Genomic DNA, 19,288 nt, shown 5'->3' with positions numbered 1-19,288 from the left:
GATGTGTGAGCAGCTTGCACGTGGGGTCCCAGGCTGCCATCGGGTATTGCTCAGAGAGGGGTGTGCACAGGTAAGGTACACAGGCAAGCATGTATATGTGCGGAGTCAGGGATTACTAAATTAGTCCCTATGCTTGCCTCCCCCCATGTAGCTTAGCAGCAAAGGACTTACCTAGTACCCCTGAGGCTCTAAGTTTATTCAGAACATTAGGGCTGAGTACTGTTTCCATGTTTGCCAGTGAACATTGCTATACTAATACCTCTTGGACTCTCTGATTTCAGAGTGTATACCTAAAGTGTATGAATCTTGCTGGGTCATGGCGTGGTCCCAAGCTAGTTATTTTTCTTTCTTTCAGACTTTGGGGATTGAACCAAAAGTCTTGCACATACGGGCAAGAACGCTACATATTCCACCCCTCCTTTAGCTTTTATTTATTTTTAGTCTTTTATTTAATTTTAAAAATAATTTATTTTTATTTCATATACTTACTTTCATATTTTGCCTACTTGTATATCTGTGTGAAGGTGCTGGATCCTGGAACTGGAGTTACAGACAGGTGTGAGCTGCCATGTAGGTGCTGGGAATTGAACCTGGGTCCTCTGGAAGAGCAGCCTCTGCTCTCAACCACTGAGCCAACTCTCCAGCCCCTAGTTGTTATTTTGAAGGTGGATCCAGTGAGCTGTCCAGGCTGGCCTTGAGCTTTGGAGAGCAGAGAGGACTTCAGCTTTTGGTGTTCTGCTCAGCCTCTCAAGTAGCTGGGGTAATAAGATGACATCACCAGGCCCAGCCCAAAGCTAGCTATGTATAATAACATAAGTAGGCAAGTCATTAGAAAACAACGAAAGATATGAAATACAAACAATATTGGAAGTCAGAAGGACAGTATAATGCCAGATACAAAAGAAAGATGAACAATTATAAGACTGTTATTACATAGGACTCCATGGCATCCAACTTGAACATCGAGAGAAAACTGTCCCTACAACTGACACCAAATAAGAAAGAGAATTTAAATAGACTGGTTAGGCTAGAAGAAACCGCAAAAGTAAAGTAACCTAAGGAAACAATCTCACGAAGCCCAGACTGGCCTCAAACTCCCCGTGCTGCTGGGGCTGGCCTTGAACTCTTGATCCTATGACCTCCACCTCCCAAGTACTGGGATTAAAGTGTGCACCCCTATGCCCAGCAAGGGAAGGAATCTGAGATATGACAGAGAAATGCCCACCAAAAGTTAAGAACAAACCTTACCAAAGTCACGAAGCTCTCGGGTTGTTTCTAGAAGATCAGCTACCAGTAAGGAACACTTGACACGATCATCATTATCCAACATCCTTTTTAAAGCTCAGTTGCATTAAGAGAAGGAAAAGAAAAATCTCTACCTGTAGAAGATGGGATGGTGTATTGACAAGAATCTGAAAGACAAAACATTCTGGAGTCACACCTATCCTCCCAACACTCAGGAGGCTGAGGCAGAAGGACCAAGAGTTCAAACCAGGTTAGAGCACAGAGTGACACCACATCTCAAATTAAAAACCTTACCGAGACAAAAATAAAAATCAAATATGCAAGATATTTAAAGATCACAAAAACATTGAGCTGGAAATAAACAAATGGTGAATAGGAGCAGCAGGTAAGAGGCCCAGCTCCAGCTAGGCTGGCTCTCCTCAAGGGGAAATATACAAGCTAAGGCCTGCATCAAGGCAATGGCATTCCGGTTATCCGGAGAGAGGAACGGTAGCAAGAAAGCCACTGTGCACTGTGGGAATGGGGCCTGCGGGCAGAGAAAGACGGTGGAATTCTACACTAGGACTAGAAACCATTGAAGATCTTCAAGCACATTAATATCTTCAAAACATGACTCATGTCGTATGTGTGTGTGTGTGTGTGTGTGTGTGTGTCCGTGCATACTTTTAAAACCTAATTTTCTTCTTTTGCATCTCCTCGCATTGGTCTTTTGCCCCTGGATCCTGAAGGGCCGACAGAGACTGATGATTTGGAAGTGGGTTTTGATTGCCGGTTTTCCAGAGTTTGGGAGGAACCCAGGGCCTCACATAAGAGAGGCATGCATGCAACTGCACACTTGCGAGTCTGACCTCGTGGTCCTAACCTTCTGGTTAGTAACTGTCCGGGTCTTAGAACCAATTTTAAATAGTAACTACTGTCCTCTCCACATCCGCCTTTCATTATTTCCTCATAAATCATTGTGAGCACTCAGCATCTTTCTTAGAGAATTTTCAGACTAGTGAATGAAGCTCCCGGTGGCACAGCTTGGAAATTTTGTGGCCTGCACACTCCCCAGGAGGATGAAAAATCCGAGGAGCTGGCTGTGTAAAAGGATGGGACTGAGAAGACAGAGGGATAGGACCGAGGAAAGGACAGAGGCGACCTTCGCATACCCGGCTGACCCACGCCCACTCCTTTAGTTCTGTTTCGGCCTTGCTGCGCACGCTCCCTGTGTCCCCTGAGTTGAGACCCTCGCAGATCCTACATCAAGGACTTGATCCTTGGTCCTTGCAGTTCGGAACCTCAGAGAAGTTCCAAATCCTCCCACTGGAGGGCAGCGGTGTGCTTCGCAGAACCGAGAGATCGGGCGGAACTTCCAGGTCTGAACTAGTCTACCCGGACGTGGAGAAGGCCCTGGAGCCTCTCTTCTTCCAGACGCGTGGACCTTCTAAGCACCTCCACACGCACACACCCAGGCAACCCGGAGACAGCAGGGGGCCAGATCCGCAGGGGCGGAGTCAGCCCTGCCGAATGAGGGTGTGACAGCTGTCAATCACCGTCACATCCTGCACTTCCCGTCTCTCTCTGGTCTGCCTCCTGAACAGTTCCTTTCCCTGATTTCTTAGTTGGCTCCTGCACGGTTTACAGTTCTATAACTAGGTAGCTCATATTTTTTTTGTTAGTTAAATTTTTTCATTTATTTTACGTCCCGACCTCAGTTTCCCCTCCTTCTTCTCCTCCAGTTCCTCCCTCCCCCCACTCCTCCTCCATTTCTATTCAGAAAGGGGCAGGCCTCCCACGGGTGTCAACAAAGCATGGCATATCAAGTTGAGGTATGACTAAGCCCCTCCCTTTGTACTAAGGCTGGGCAAGGCAGCCCAGCTTCTCAAAAGTCAGCTCAAGTGTCAGGGACAGGGGCTGATCCCACTGCTAGGAGTCCCACAAATAGGCCAGGCTACACAACTGTCAAACATACCCAGAGGGCCTAGGTGGGTCCCATGCAGGCTCCCTAGGATCTGTGAGCTCCTATGTCGTCTGTGAGCTCCCGGGTTAGTTGTTTCTGTGGGTTCCCTTGTGATGACCTTGACACCACCACCTTCACCCCCACCCCTACCCCCACCCTCCGCTGGTATAATCCTTCCTCCCTCTCTTCAACAGGATTCCTGGTAGGTAGCTCATTTTAAAATAAACGTCCCATGTTGCTTTCAGATTTTCCATACCCTTACATAAAAATGTAAATTCAGCCTTTGTCTCCATGGACACAGTCAGCATCACTTTTCCTCGCCTGCACTGAGCAAGCACAGCAGCTGGGATGCTTGGGACGTGATACTGTGGTCCACAGCTTCTGTCCATTCTGTCCCTGTTGTTTTGTTTTCTGTTTGTTTCTTTATTTGGGCTTTTTGTTTCTGTTTTCTCATGTTCTGTACACACACTGTCCAGAAGCCCATTCGTAGTTACTATTTTGATGACTAACTTGAAAGAGCATCTTCCTTCTCCAACAGCTGAGGGCACCAGGCTACCTGGAATGGGGCTTGAGCGTATTCTGTAGAACTTGGAGTCAGACTCATCCCTACATGCAGACACAGCCCAGGGCAAAGTGCTGGATAACAAACACTTCTGTCCCTTGGATTCTAGCAGCCCTTGCAAAGAGCGGCTCTTCTCACGCAGCTCAGACATAGTGATGGGGTGGGGATGTGGGGGTTAGGGGTGTAGGGGTGGGAGTGTGGATGAGCCACCGGCACTCTGAACTTGGTCTGTGAGCCACTTCTGACCTGTGGATGATCACACCGCAGTAAGATTCCCCTCTTGGTGCTATTCTCCTACTCCCCTTTTAAAAATGTCCTTGTTGTTGGGCATTACACACCTTTAATCCCAGCACTCGGGAGGCAGAGACAGACAGATATGTGTGAATGTTTGAGACCACCCTGGTCTGCATAGTGAGGTCCAGGACAGCCAGAACTCTGTGATTGACCCTGTCTCAAAAACAAAATGAAACAAGACAATATCATTCTCAGTATATGTCCATTATATACGACGATGGGATTCAATATGACACTTCCATGCATGTGCATAATGTATTTAACATAAATGGGCTAATTTAAAATGGAAGAGCTAGTAGCAAGCCTGAGCTATTGGCTGAACATTTAAAATTAATATTAAACCCCTTTGTGATTACTGGGGAGCAGGATGATGGGACAGAAAAGTCCACCTACATTCTGCTTTATTTATAGCCCTACTTAATTCTCCTCTCCCCAAAGTTTTATTATGGTAACAGACAGTTATGTTTGACTGTTCTTGCTGGCAAAATATGTATTTCTGGTTATGTGCCTGCGTGCTATATCTTGTTTGTTCTTTCTTCAGTTTTTAGCATCCAGCCATGCTGTAAACATGTCACTCAGAATGTCTGACCTCCATAGAATCTCCACCCTAATGGCGGGCACTCGGGTGGCCCTTAGTTCTTGCTCTACAGAAGCTTGTTGCCGTGAACATCTCTGTGTTCCCTTATGGGCCTGGCTGGGGATTTCCGGTGGAGGCTACGGCAGAGGAGGTACACCGGAAGGACTGAGTTCCACCTAGGAGAGCCAGGCTCCTTTCCACCTACTCTACCCCAACATGATCGCACCTCCTAATCCTTTCCACAGCCGTTTACGTGTCAGTGACGCAAGACTGACGTCTACAGACATTAAGTCCCAGCTTAGTGTCAGCTGGCTTTCCAACAAAGGCCAGTCAACACATGCAAGTGCCGTCTTATTTGTATCTCCCTAATTCTTTAGTATCCATTCTTGTGCCTATCAGCTTAGATGTCTCATCTGTTTGCCTGTTTGAGGCTTCCCAGTTTTCTTCAAAAAAGTATCTAGTTTATGTGTACATGTGTGTGCCGGAGTGTATGTCTGTATACCGCATGAGTGCGAGAGCCTGCAGAGTTCAGGAGTGGCCATCAGATCTTCTGCAACTGGAGTTACAAGATGGTTGTTAGCCACCGTATGTGTGCTGCGCCTGAGTCCTCTGAAAAATCAGTAAGCACTATCAACCACAGCTCCATCTCTCTAGTCCCTTACCATTTTTTCCCATTGAAGTTGCTGTCTTAGTCACTGTTCTATTGCTGTGAAGAGACGCCATGATCATTACAGTTTCAGAGGGATACCTCATTATCATTTATTTCTGGGATCATGGCAACAGGCACAGCAGGCATGGTGCTGAAGCCGTAGTTGAGAACCACATTGTGGTCTGCAGGCAGAGAGAGAGAGAGAAAGAGAGAGAGAGAGAGAGAGAGAGAGAGAGAGAGGAGAGAGAGAGAGAGACTGGTCCTGGTGTGGGCTTTTGCAACCCAAAGCCCATCCCAACTGATAAACTTCCACCATCAAGGCCAAACCTACTCCAGCAAGGCCACACCTTTATCCTTTTCAAATAGTGCCTCTCCTTGGTGACTTAGCAGTTAAATATATGAGCTTATGCGGTATGTTCTTAGTTAAACTGCCACAGTTACTATGGGTTTTTTTCTTATTGTTCTGTAGGAATTTTGTGTATAGTCCAAAGCAGTGGTTCTCAATCTGTGGGTTACAACCCCTTGGGGGGGGGGGGTTGAACAGTCCTTTTACAGAGGTCCCTAAGATCATGGGAAAACACAGATATTTACATTATGATTCATAACAGCAGCAAATTACAGTTATGAAGAAACAATGAAAATAATTTTATGGTTGTGGTCACCACAACATGGAGAACGACATCAAGGGGTCAGGAAGACTGAGAGTAGCTGCTCTAGTCACCTTAGCGTCATCTTGATACTTTGTTGGCTCTAGGGACCACAGTGTCTTCTATTTCACTGATGCCAGTTAATGCTGCCACAGTGTCCTTCTTAGAACATAATTTTTCATTTTATGTATCCAAGTTCATTAAACTAATTGATCATTTCCCCATGTGAATTGAACTTTTGAAACCTTCGTGTTGTAAGGAGGGAGGTTGCTTGTTGGTTCCTAACCACTTAACCGAGAAATAATCACACAGAAACTATATTATTTAAAGCACTGCTTGGTCCATTATCTCTAACTTCTTTTTGGCTAATTCTAACATCTTAATTTAACCCATTTCCATTAATCTGTGTATCACCACGTGGCTGTGGCTTACCAGCTATAGTTCTGGCATCTGTCTCTGGCGGGGCTACATGGCGTCTCTCTGACTCTGCCTTCTCTCTCCCAGCATTCAGCTTAGTTTTCCCTGCCTAGCTCTGTTCCCCTATAGCTCTGCTTTGGCCCAAAGCAGTTCCTTTATTAACCAATGATATTCACATCATACAGAGGGGAAGCCCACATCACATTAGGAAGTTCATTCATATCTCTATGATGCAATTTTTCCAGTTTCATCTCTTAACTACTCCTTCCTTCCTTCCTTTCTTTCTTTTTTTCTTTCTTTTTCAGTTTACTCTTAATTTCCTCTAGAGTTTTACAGTCTGTTTTCATACATAGTGTTGGGTAGGGAGGGATAAAGCTTTATGTACCTCTATAATCGGGGTACCATGCAACGCGGGGTGCTATGTTAAGGTTCTTGTGGTCAGTCAGGACATCTTAAGGATTTCTATTGTTATGATAAAAAACATAACGAGAAACAACTTTTGGAGGAAAGGGTTTATTTCAGCTTAAAGTTCTGCACCACAGTCCACCATGGAAGGAAGTCAAGGCAGGCACTCAAGGCAGGAACTTGGAGTGGAAGCCATGGAGTAACGCTGCTTACTGGCTTGCTCCTTATGCCTTGCTCAACCTGTTTTCTTCTACACTGAGACCACTTGCTCAGGCATGGTCCCTATTGGCCTGGCCTTCCCAAATCAATCATTGATCAAGAAGATGCCCTACAAACTTGCCACCAGGCAATCTAGATGGAGGCATTTTGTTAGTTGAGGTTCCTCTTCCCAAATATGTCTAGGTTTGTGTCACATTGACAAAAATCAGCTGGCACACAGGCTATGCACTTCTAGAAAAGACCAATTACAGTTAAAAGGGGCAAGGGCACACTCAACTCTGTATACAGAACCCGGCCACATTCCAGAAGACTCTCTTTCTGTGTGTGTCTGTCTCTGTCACACACCCACACCCACCCACCCACCCACACACACACACACACCACAGACCATACTGGGCCAGATCCACCCCCAGGGAAAAAACTGTACACAGCACTGATGCCCCTATAAGTCCAGAGCACAGCAGGGGTTAGACCTGGCTGAAGTCCAAAAAGACCTCCAAGTTACTAGATCACGAAGAAGCCACAGGAGGCTGAGGAAGTCAAGCTGGATCAATTTTAAGTTTAGGAGCAAAGGAAAAAAGATTCTGTTCATCACAGGAGGGAAAGAGAAAAAAAGGGAAGAGGACAGAAAGAAAAAAGAAAGTCTTCCCAGAGGACCGAGGATAAGGGTCAGACAATAAGGCAAACTGCTCAACCCAGGTAGAGAATCTAACGTCAAACCCCAGAAATGATCTCTGGCTACTTAAAGCGTCATGGGAATTGTGTTAAAGGGGTCGGTCACCTAGAAAGCTCAACAGTCAAGGGAGTCCATGGGATGACCTGACCTGTTCAGCTACTTTGGGAACTAAACACTACCTGCCCCTGAGGTGGGTGTTCCTGCCCCTGAGATGGGTATTCCTTAGATTCAGGAAAGGTCCCAGGTTGCTAAACCCATTCTGGACAACTGCATTGATGAAGTTCCTCCTCCCAGTGTGTGGGGCTGAATGACGCCTTCGAAATACAAACCTGAACTGGCTACTAGGGCTCAGAAACTGTTGATAGCCTGGGGGTTCCTGACAAAAACCAGAGAATCCTGGGAGCTCTCCTGTCAGAAAAACTGGAAGGCCGCCACCAACCTGACCTGCAGCAGCATCAGGTCTGCCCTGTGTGGGGAAGAGGGAGCCGGTGGCTGACTTTTGTAGCGGCTTAAATGAAGTCACACAGAAATTGTAATAATATATACAGCTTTAATTGGTAAATAGACTTACAGAACCAGAAGTTCCAGCGGAGAACAGGAAAGCAGAAGGGAAGGCAGGGAGCACGCCCGAAATCTTTATAAGTAAAAAAATATCCTCAGAGGACCCCGCCCTACAAACAAGGTGATTGGCTGGGTCCCCCTACAGACCTTGGAGGAGGACAGTCAGAATGGAGGGCTTGGACACCTTCTAGGTGTCTCTTCCTTGGTGAGACAAGAGACTGCTTCCATCAGTCCCTGGTAGTTGTTGACAGAGATCTACAACTAAGCAAGAGCGCCGGAGAGACGGCTTAGTGGTTAAGAAGTACTTTCTGAGCCTCCAGAGGACCCAAAACCCACACGGTGTCTCACAGCCATCTGTAACTCCAGTGCCAGGGGATCCAAAGTCCTCTTCCATCCTTCATGGGTACCAGGCGTGCACACAGTACTCAGACATACATGCAGGCAAAACACCTGCACATAAAATAAATAAACCTAAAAATTAAAAACAAAAACCAAGCAAGAACAGATGCTGAGACCATTGTTTGTGGAGTCCCAGGCTCCAAAACCCAGTGCAGCTGGCAGTAAGATTGGTCTCATGGAGCCCCTAGCTGAGCGGGAGCCCACCTGTTCATCCACCCACTCTTGGACCGCCATCGTGTCCCTTGCAGTGTGAAGGGGCAGTGGTGGTTTTTTGAAGATTGATTTCGTGTGTGTGTGTGTGTGTGTGTGTGTGTGTGTACTGTTGAGGATTTGTACATGTGAGTCTGTGTGGAGGCCAGAGGTGTCAGACCTCCCGAGCTGGATTTACAGGCAGTTGTGAGCCTGTGGTTATTGCAAACCAAACTTGGGTCCTCAGGATGAGGGGAAATGACTGGTCCCCTCACATCCACCTTGCTGAGTTCTCTGGTCCTTCAGGGACAAAGCCACAGTGATGATGACCCGAGAGGACCCTCAGAAACTGGTCCTACTCTACAAGCTGGGGCTTTAGGTCACCAGGTATGGCATCCTTCCTGTTACATGTGTGGTAGCCGTGGCGAATCAACAGAACCAGCATTACGGGGCATCGAGCTAGAGTCTTGGCTACTGATGTAACTGTTCAAGGCCCGGAGAGTGTGTCGGTCAGCACCTGGTTGCCGAAGCTCTGGACGATGATGGAAACTACCACAGCACTTTCTGCCGACAACTGGCCTGCGGCACTACCATGCTGGCACCGTTTCTAGCCTCAGGCACCACTGATGCTGCCAGATATCAATATTACTGTGCCCCAAGTCCCCAAGTGCGGAACTTACAAAGGTTTTAGGGCAGAGTTTGGCCTGCCAGATAAGGGTGTCCAGGATGAGTGGTTCTTTCCTCCCTAGTTGTTTTCCCACCCCATGATAAACATGTTGAAGATGCCCACAGGCAGGCAGACTGGGACGTCTTGAGATCTTGCTTGGATTCCCGTCCCACAAGCCACATTCTTCCACTCACTTTCAGCTCCTGGCAGGGCTTCTCTGGAAGGTAAAGCTAGACGCTGACAAAAATCAGCTCGGAGGGATGTCTGCTAAGGAGGGCATTGTGGGCGCAGGGCAGGCGGGTGGTCTTTCTAGTCTTACTGCCTTCCGGGTATATGCAAACGATGATCTGCATGTTTCTCATCAGTGACCACGCACTGGTGTGTTGGGGAATATGATTTTCAGGTGTGACTTTTGTTCATGCTGCATTTGTTTAACTCTGAAGCTGTGGTTCTTTGCCTGTCTAAAACACCTGATGATCTAATAAAGAGATGAACGGCCATAGCGAGGCAGGAGCGAGAATAGGCGGGGCTAACGGGCAGAGAGTATAAATAGAAGGAGAAATCTGAGCAGAGAACCAGGAGCAAGAGAACAAGGAGAGGAGGACATCAGGGGCAGCCACCAGGCCACCCAGCCAGACATGGAGGGAACAACGGTATACAGATATAGAGAAAACATAGTTGGGATAATTTAAGTTAAGAAAAGCTAGCAAGAAACAAGCCAAGCTAAGGCGGGGCATTCATAATTAAGAATAAGCCTCTCTGTGTGATTTATTGGGAACTGGGTAGCGGGTCCCCCAAAAGCCAAAAGAGTAAAGCATCACACAATATGGTGTGTGCTCTTCTCTTGGCCATATTTTGAAAACACTGAACTAGCCACAGCCACATTTGACTTCTGCAGTACAGGCAGTGGGGGGAGAACACTAGAATTTTGAAGCAAGATCTGGGAGGAGAAATGACTGAGCCACGCGCCTGTGCATGAGGTAGAAGGGAGTCTTTGCTATTTAGTTTATAATGTGAGCTTTTCATAGACGCATGATATCAACATAGAGAAGCGTACCCCTTGATGACTTTCCCCCGTATTGCCTGTGTATCCAGCATCTGACCAAGAAATAGAATTTGGGCTGGAGAGATGGACCAGAGATTAAGAGCACTGGCTGCTCTTCTAAAGGTCCTGAGTTCAACTCTCAACACCCACATGGTGGCTCCTAATCACATGTAATGAGATCTGGCGCCCTCTTCTGGTGTGCAGGCATGCATGCAGATAGAACATTGTATATATAATAAATAAAAAATTCTTGAAAAAAAAAAAAGAAACACCAGAAATAACTTCAGGATCTAATCCTTCCCTCCCCATAACTTAATCACCAGGGAGTCAAGCCTTCAACAAATGAGCTTTGGGTGACACTTGAGAGCCAGACTGTACCAGATTAGATCGGAAGATAGCTTTCATCTTAGGTGCTGTGTATGTGTGGTGTGTGTGTGTGTGGTGTGAGTGTGTGGTGTGTGCGAGTGTACTGTGTATGTGTGTGGTGTGTGTGTGTGTGTGGTATTAGTGTGTGTGGTGTGCATGAGTGTGCTGTGTATATGTGTGGTGTGTGTGTATGGTGTTAGTGTGTGTGCTGTGTATATGTGTGGTGTGTGTGTGGTGTTAGTGTGTGTGCTGTGTATATGTGTGGTGTGTGTGTGGTGTTAGTGTGTGTGGTGTGTGCGAGTGTACTGTGTGTGTGTGGTGTGCATGAGTGTGGTGTGTGTGTGTGGTGTGCATGAGTGTGCTGTGTATATGTGTGGTGTGTGTGTGGTGTTAGTGTGTGTGGTGTGCGCGAGTGCGCTGTGTATGTGTGTGGTGTGCATGTGGCATGCGCGAGTGTGCTGTGATACTGTGGTGTATGTGTGGTGTGTGTATGGGGTATATGTGATTTGTGTGTGTGGGTGGGAGTGGTGTGTGTAGTATGTGTGTTGTGTGTGCGAGTGGTGTGTGTGTGTGTGTGTGTCCTCGCTCTCCCTTTCAGCACTAGGATCACACCCAGAGCCCTGCAGCATGGCTGGCAAGAGCTCAACCACTCAGCAATATTTTCAACCCTGAAAACTTCTTTAAAATGGCGTTCTCTGCTCAGCACTGAGATCTTACATGCTCTGGCATGTTGTAATTCTCACACCAGGGGTGCGCTCAGACCCCTCACATAAGTAGGCAAGCTAGTAGTCAGCACCTACCTTGCAGCTTCAGTGAGTGGGTAAGTGGCCTTCGTTATGATCAATAGTAGAATCATGGGGGCGTGGTCTCTTATTCTTCACTTTTTTTCTTTTTTAAAAAAGAAAACAAACTATATTTTTTCACTTTACAATCTCAGTTCCTACTCCCACTTTCCCCCCATTCCCTCTACCTTCTCCCCTACCCCATCCCCCATTTACTCCTCAGAGAGTGTAAGGCACATTTCTTTGAGGAAGGTCCAAGGTCCTCCCCATTGAATCTAGGCTGAGCAAGGTATCCAGCCAAAGAGAATAGGTTCCCAAAAGGCCAGTACAAGCAGTAGGAATAAATTCTGGTGTCACTGTGAGTGGCCCCTCAGTCTGCCCCAGCCATACAACTATCACCCACATTTAGAGGCTCCAGTTTGGTTCTAATGCTGGTTCCTTCCCTGTCTAGCTGGAGTTGGTGAGCTCCCATTAGCTCAGGTAAACTGTCTCAGTGGGTGTCCCCATCATGGTCTTGACCTCTTTGCTCATATTCTCACTCCTCCCACTCTTCAACTGGAGTTTGGGAGCTCAGCCCAGTGCTCCACTGTGGGTCTCTGCCTCTGTTTCCATCAGATGCTGGATGAAGGTTCTATGGTGACATTTAAGATATTCATCAATCTGACTACAGGGCAAGGCCAGTTCAGGCACCCTCTCCTCTATTGCTTAGGGTCTTAGCTGGGGTCATCCTTGTGGATTCCTGGGACTCTCTCTAGTGCCAGGTTTCTTGCTAGCCCCATAATGTCTCCCTCTTATTCTTCACTTTTTATTTTTTAATAATATTGGTAAATATCTGCAGACATAGCACAAAACATAACCCTCAAACCATTTTAGGCGCATGGTTAATGGCAGGAAGTGCACTCACATTGCTGTGTACCCGTCACTACCCTCTTTCTCCATATGCCTTCCGTATTCCCAAGGGAAACTCCACACTCATCCACAATGATGCTGACTTAGAGTTTTTACTACTGTGAAGAGATACCATGACCATGGCAACTCTTATAAAGGAAAGCATTTAATTGATGTGGTGGCTTACAGTTCCTGAGTTGCAGTTCATTATCATCATGATGGGGAGCATGGCAGCGTGCAGGCAGACAGGGTGCTGGCCACAACTTGATCAGAAGGCAACAGGAAGTAAACTCAGTGTCACTCACTAAGGGAAGCTGGGGCAAAAGAGACCTCAAAGCCCACCCCCACAGTGATATACTTCTTCCAACAAGACCATACCTACTCCAACAAAGCCACACCTAACGGTGCCACTCCCTATGAGCTTATGACAGCCAATTATATTCAAACTACTACATTCCACTCCCTGGCACCCATAAGCTTGTAACAATATCATAATATAAGTTGTATTTAGTTCAACTTTAAAAGTCCCTATAGTCTATCACCTTTCAACAAGGTTTAAAAGTCCAAAGTTCGAAGTCTCTTCTGAGATTCATAAAATCTCTTAACTGTAATTGTAGTTATGTTAGGTATATACAGAAATAGAGAAAGGTAAAAGCCTAGAGGCAAAGGGTAGATGGGATGATTTAAGTTAAGTAACGCTGACAAGAAAGAAGCCAAACAAAGGTCAGTCATTCATAAGAAAGAATAAACCACCTTGCGTTTGTTTGGGAACTGGGTGGCAGCCCCCCCCCCAAAGAGCCAAAGAGTAAAAGTTAACAACTACAGCACTTCCTGTTTACTCAGGTAATATTTTATCCTTCTCATGGGGGTTGAATTGTTACCAAAATTAAAAAAGAAACTTACAAAAAAGATACAAAGTTTATAAGGTTGAGAGACATAAAAGCTTAAGTTATCTAAGGAAATGTTTTAAGGTCTAAAAGGATATTTTTAGTCTAGCAATACAAGTTGTGATAGAAAATGGTTTAGGTATAAAACTTTGGACTCACTATGATAGGACAGATAATAGGGTGTTTTCTCCAAATTTGCCAAATACAAATGGACGAACTGAACATTGTGAATGTAATTATTACCTGGTAATTGTTCTTATTGCATTTAGTTTTGATGTAGACTTAAAATCTTTCTTTTTATTTAGATGAAAAGGGGGAAATACTATGGTTGGTCTTTCTTTGAACTGCCAAATCTCAAATAATGACATAGGAACTTTATATTAATTAGGAAAGCTTGGCCTTATCTTAGGCATGTTCCCAACTAGCTCTTATAACTTAGATTAACCCGTTTATATTAATCTACTTTCTGTTACATGGCTTGTTACCTCTCTTCAGTACTGTGTATCCCACTTCCTCCATGTCTCAATGCTGAATCTTGCCTCTCTTCTTCCCAGAGTTCCCATCTCTGTCCAGAAGTTCCACCTATCCTCTCCCATGTAGCTATTGGCTGTTTAGCTCTTTATTGAACCAATCAAAAGCTGCCTTGGCAGAGACACATCTTTATGTGTACAAAAAGATTATCCCACAGCACAGCTTGCCCCTTTTCATTATATGTCTCCATTAGAGTTAACACTAATAATCAACAACAGAGTCTATACTAGGCTGTTTTGAGATTTCCTCTGCCAAAAGAATTAATCCAAAACTTTTCACTTTAGCCTCAGGCAAACTTTCTGGACAATGGCAAAAGGCAGCTACGTTCTTTACGAAAATATCACAAGAACAATTTCTAGGCCACATGTTAATATTCTTCTCCTCTAAACCTTTTGAGCCAGCCCCTGACATTTGAAATAACTCTTAGCACCACTGTCTTCCATGCCCCTACTAGTATGGCCCATTAAGCAGTGCTTAAAGCATTCCACTGCTTTCCTAGCCTAAAATACCCAAATCTAAATTCCTCCAAACAAAAACATAGTCAGGCTTATCACAGCAATACTCAACTTCTGTTTTAGTTAGGGTTTCTATTGCTGTGAAGAGACAATATGACTATGGCAACTCCTATAAAGGAAAACATTTAATTGGAGTGGCTCGCTTACAGTTTCAGAAGTTCAGTCCGTTATCATCATGGCAGGGAGCATGGTGGCATGCACAGACATGGTGCTGGTTACACCTAGATTATAAGACAACAGGAAGTCAGTTGTGACACTGGGAGTAGCTTTAGCATAGGAGAACTCAAAGCCCACTCCCACAGTGACCCACTTCCTCCAACAAGGCCACACCTTCTAGTACTGCCACTCCCTTTAGGGGTCATTTTCTTTCAAACCACCACAGATACCTACCATTAGCTCCCTCAAGTTCCCAGTAACCAACATTCTATTTTCTGTCTCCATAGATTTGACTAATTTAGGGATCTTTCATAAGTAGAATCACGAGTTAGGTGTGGTGGCTCAAGTCTGTAATCCTAACACTCTGAGAACTGAGTCAGGAAGGTCTCTGTGAGTTCAAGACCAACCTGGGCTACAAAGTAAGTTCCCTGCTGGTCTGTGCTGTATTGTGAGACCCCCTTCCTCAAGAAAAATAATTGAGCTAGGGACTAGTAGTGTAAGTCTTTAATCCCAGCACTCAGGAGGCAGAGGCAGGTGGATCTCTGTGAGTCTGAAACCATCCTGGTCTACAAAGTGAGTTTTTGGACAGCAAAGGCTACATAGAGAAACCCTGTCTCAAAAAGCATCAAGCAAACAAAAACAAACAAATGAAAAAGAAAAATGACTGAAATTGTATGGAAGTTATTCTTTTGTGTCTTTAGGAGAAGTGTAAAAACATAAATACTTAAATCCAATCCTAGGCCAATCCAATGAGAATTTTGGAGAGCGAATCCCAGACACTGGCGGTTTTATTAAAGGCTCCCAGGGTTCTGACGGACATCCATAGAAACAAGTAGGCTGAAGGTTTGAGTCAGTGAGTCCCTCCCTATCACAGACACACCCCAGCACCTGCTAACAGGTGCCTTGAAGTCTTATCTGAGAGTGATCCCTCCACGTGTTTAAGTGATTGTTAGAGCAGCACAGTTATGATTTGACCTCACTGTCTCTCCCAGGCTTGTGGTTTGAACACTTATTCCCTGCTTGCTATCTTAGCAGACTGTGGAACTCCTGGCACTTGGGGAGGGGTGGGTTGAGGATGAAGGATCCAGATTTCAGGGTCATTCTCAGCTGTACAGACAGTGTGAGGCCAACCTGGGCCACATGAGGCTCTGTCACAGAGGACTGAGGTCATTGAAGTTCCTGTAGTTTGGTTAGCTGCCTGGGTGTATGGCATGGAGTCCATTCTATATAAGCTATCTTGCTTTCTGTCCTCCAGAGGAATGAGCACAGAGACCACGGCTGCAGCTTAAACCTTGGACAGTGGCAACACCCCTCAACCAAGTAGCTTAGCTGGCAAAAGGAGGGATCAGGCCTTTGAAGGTTCTGCCATGATGCCTGCAGTCTACCTGCTCCTCGGTTCACTGCAAAGGAAACAGTCTCTGCCACACACCCCTGCTCCTGAGATCTGAGCTACTCAACCCTGCTCCCCCACCATAGTGGACACACCCCTGCTCCTGAGATCTGAGCTACTCAACCCTGCTCCCCCACCACAGTGCACACACTTCTGTGGCTGAGATCTGAGCTGTTTACTTAGCCCTGCTCCCCCACCATAATGGACTGAACCTTCTGAAACCTAAAAGTAAAATAAATCTTGCCTCCCTCAAGATGCTTCTGTTGGAAATATGAAAGAGTGATTTGAAAGTACAAACTCCATTCTGTCTTCCCCAGCATGGGATTCAATACTAAAGTGACAAGGGAAGGGTCTGAAACAAAAGGTGTCTCTTCTCACGAAGTTTTTCATGGGTTTAGCTATGTCAGCGTGTGGGTACCTATGTGGGAGGGCCCTAGAAGACCAGAAGAGGGTGTCAGGTCCCTGGGAGCTGAAGTTACAGGCAGTTGTGAACTGCCCCAGGTAGGTGCCAGGGGCCAAACTCAGGTCCTGTGTAAGAACAGAAAAGGCTCTTAACCACTGAGCCGTTTCTCCATTCCCCCTGTTGGGGATTTAAAAGAGAGAAATAGACAAGTGCCTGACACCAGCCCGCCACTCCTCTGCCAACGCCCTTTTGTTCTTTCCTTACCTCTTTCTGTGGGGCTGGAGCATGGGGCTTAGTGGAGGGAAGGGCAGACCAGGTCTGCAGTGGTGGCCCCTGTTGTACAGCAGCTGAAATCTCAGCCCCAGCAAACTTCAGTCAGGAGCAGTCTAAGATGACTAAAACCTCCATTGCTTAGAGGTCCCGCCCTGGGAGTGGCTCCGACATCTGCGAGGAGGATAGACTTGCATGTGGGTGGCAGGGCCAGGCTGCTGGAGGCCCTGAGAATCTCTTGTGAGGCTTTTGAGGACAACCAGGTTCTCCTCCTCTGCTGGCTCTGGTCCTGTCGGACTCAACACACACAAAAGCCATGGGAACCCTTGAGGGCCACCTGCTGCCAGGAATAGGCTTCCTTATCTACTCGGTCTACTACTCGGTGCTAACATCCTTGGCCCTGCTACGGGGAGAGAAGGCCCTCCAGCACCCGCTGCTCCCGAGGAAGCTGCGGGGACACAGGCTGTTTCAGCAGGTATCGTATGAAGCCGTGACGAAGGTGGTTGTCCCCACCTTTGGCATTCTTGGTGAATACTTCTACCCCCTCGGGGTCAATCGCCTGCAGATGATAGATTGGACGGACCCCCGGCGGCCATTTATCTTCAAGGACAACTGGCAGCACGTAACCATGTTTGGGTTCTTTATTCTCAGTGGCGTAGTAGACATGGTGAGCCAGTCACACCTGCCCCGTTGGGGTGTGAAGCTGGAACGCGCGGCCGAAGCGCTGGCCTTCTATGTGCTGGTATTGCTGATGGCAACCCACATCGAGAACAAAAACTCCTTGGAGATCCGAGTGCATCTTCTGTTAATGCTACCCTCCTTCCTGCTTGCTGTGGTGCTCACTGTGGAGGTATGGATCCCCAACAATCCCTCGATCTGGCTCCTTAAGAGTTGGCTGGGGTTGGTGTTAAGCAACTGGATGATGCAGCTTTGCGAGATGTACGTACCTCCCACTGGACAGCCCTGGCGGGCAGACAACCCTACAGACCTTGCTTTCCTAACCATCTTCTTCTGCTGGCATCTGGCCTTGGCGGCTGGCGTGGTGATCACCATCTACGGCCTCTGCAGGCTCTGGCACTGCTACTATTCTTCCTGGACAAAGACTCCTGGTGCTAAGTACCAGCGGTGCCCTATGGAATCCAGTGAAGAACTAGAGAAGCTCAAGGCAGAGGCCCTGGCACAGGATGGAGGTGTGTAGAGACAGAAGCTGCCTCTCGAGTGCTGTATGCACAACCTGGGATCCGTAGCACGGCTTCCCACCCCAGGACTAGCTTCTTCTTCCTAAATAAAACTTCTAGCTCCAAGGATAACTTCTTGGTTGTCACTTTGTTCTGTCCAGGTCAGTGTCTTACCTGTTTCCTTATCTATATGGTTTCTGGTCATTCGAATGCAAAGAAAAAAAGGACGTTCTTCTGTAATAACTTTGGGGAGGTTTTTTCTTTTTAAATAAGAAAAGAAACAAACTGAGTATGTCTATGGACCACTGAGAAAGGGATTGCATTGAGGGGGTTCGGGCAGTTTACCGAGGGTTCGAGTCAGGAGCGAGAAGAGTGTAAGGAGGAATTCTAGAAGGTGGTTGTAATAAGGTGATTAAAATATAATTTGGGGCTGGTGAGATGGTTCAGTGGGTAGAGGCACCTGCCACGAACCTCAGGACCTGAGGTCCAGCACTGTCCCTCAGTGTAGAAGGGGAGACCCGACTCTTAAAAGCTGTCCTCTGGTAGTTCTGTGGCACGCATGCCTCCACACACACACGGAAAAGAATAAGATGTTGTTAAAATGTTAAAGCAGATTTAAGGGCTGGGGATGCATCTCACGGGTAAAGTGTGCGCCTAGCGCGCATGGGGCTAGGTTCACTCTCTAGCCATGCAGAATCAAAAGCAAACAAATAATTTGAAGTGGCTTAGTTTTTGGCTGCGATACAGAACAACTTGCTCCAACTCCTTCAGAAAGTCTATTGTGTGTGTCATATCCTATGTGAGCACTCTGGGGAGAGACTGAAGAAGAGATCGGATACACTTGAGGATGGGGGTGGAGGAGAAGTCGCCGCGAAGTGGGGCCAATCTCTGTGGACATCGCCAAATGAGATGCAGACACCCAACATCTGGAAGCCTGAAGAAATGGCGGGATAGGAGGAGGGGCTTGGCAGGCATGTGGAAAGGGGTAATGGAGAGAAGTGGGCACCATGGAGCCGCTGCATTCGCTCTCCCCGTGCAACCAGGAGTGCTCTCCTTGAAGGACTGGAAGCTTCTAGAAGCACAGAGGGTTGCAGATAGCAGACAAGGCATTTGAAAATGTCACAGGCACCCAGGAAAGAAACAATGTGTGGACGGTGGTGTCTGGAGAGCAGAGACTGGTGTAGAACAGGGAGACTTATGCTAGCAGAGGGGCCTGGCCTTCTCTCCCCCGCACAGCGGGAACCAACCCAACCACAAGCTGTTTTCTATGCCCAAATCCCAGAGCCAGAACCTGGTTCTAAGACTAAAAAATCTTAAGGTTTGAGGCGCCTCAAGTTCTACGGCATGTTCATGAGTTTGGGACAGTGTTCATGTTATCATTGAAAATTTGTATATCATGAGTCAGTCACCAAAGTGAAAATTTAAATT

General features: G+C 46.7%; 1 protein-coding gene across 1 annotated transcript; it reads left to right on the top strand.

The window, feature by feature from the left end:
* The first annotated feature begins 16,841 nt into the window (after positions 1-16,841).
* On the top strand, positions 16,842-17,975 carry LOC121465116 (transmembrane epididymal protein 1A-like). Its single transcript, XM_041678300.1, has one exon. The coding sequence runs from the start codon at positions 16,999-17,001 to the stop codon at positions 17,878-17,880; it is 882 nt and encodes a 293-aa protein (XP_041534234.1). The 5' UTR covers positions 16,842-16,998; the 3' UTR covers positions 17,881-17,975.
* Positions 17,976-19,288: the final 1,313 nt, after the last annotated feature.

This window comes from Microtus oregoni, unplaced genomic scaffold (assembly GCF_018167655.1).
Source record: "Microtus oregoni isolate MIOR12 unplaced genomic scaffold, Mior012 000029F_ref0000214, whole genome shotgun sequence".
NCBI classification, from domain to species: domain Eukaryota; kingdom Metazoa; phylum Chordata; class Mammalia; order Rodentia; family Cricetidae; genus Microtus; species Microtus oregoni.
This window is presented reverse-complemented; position numbering and strand designations above follow the sequence as displayed.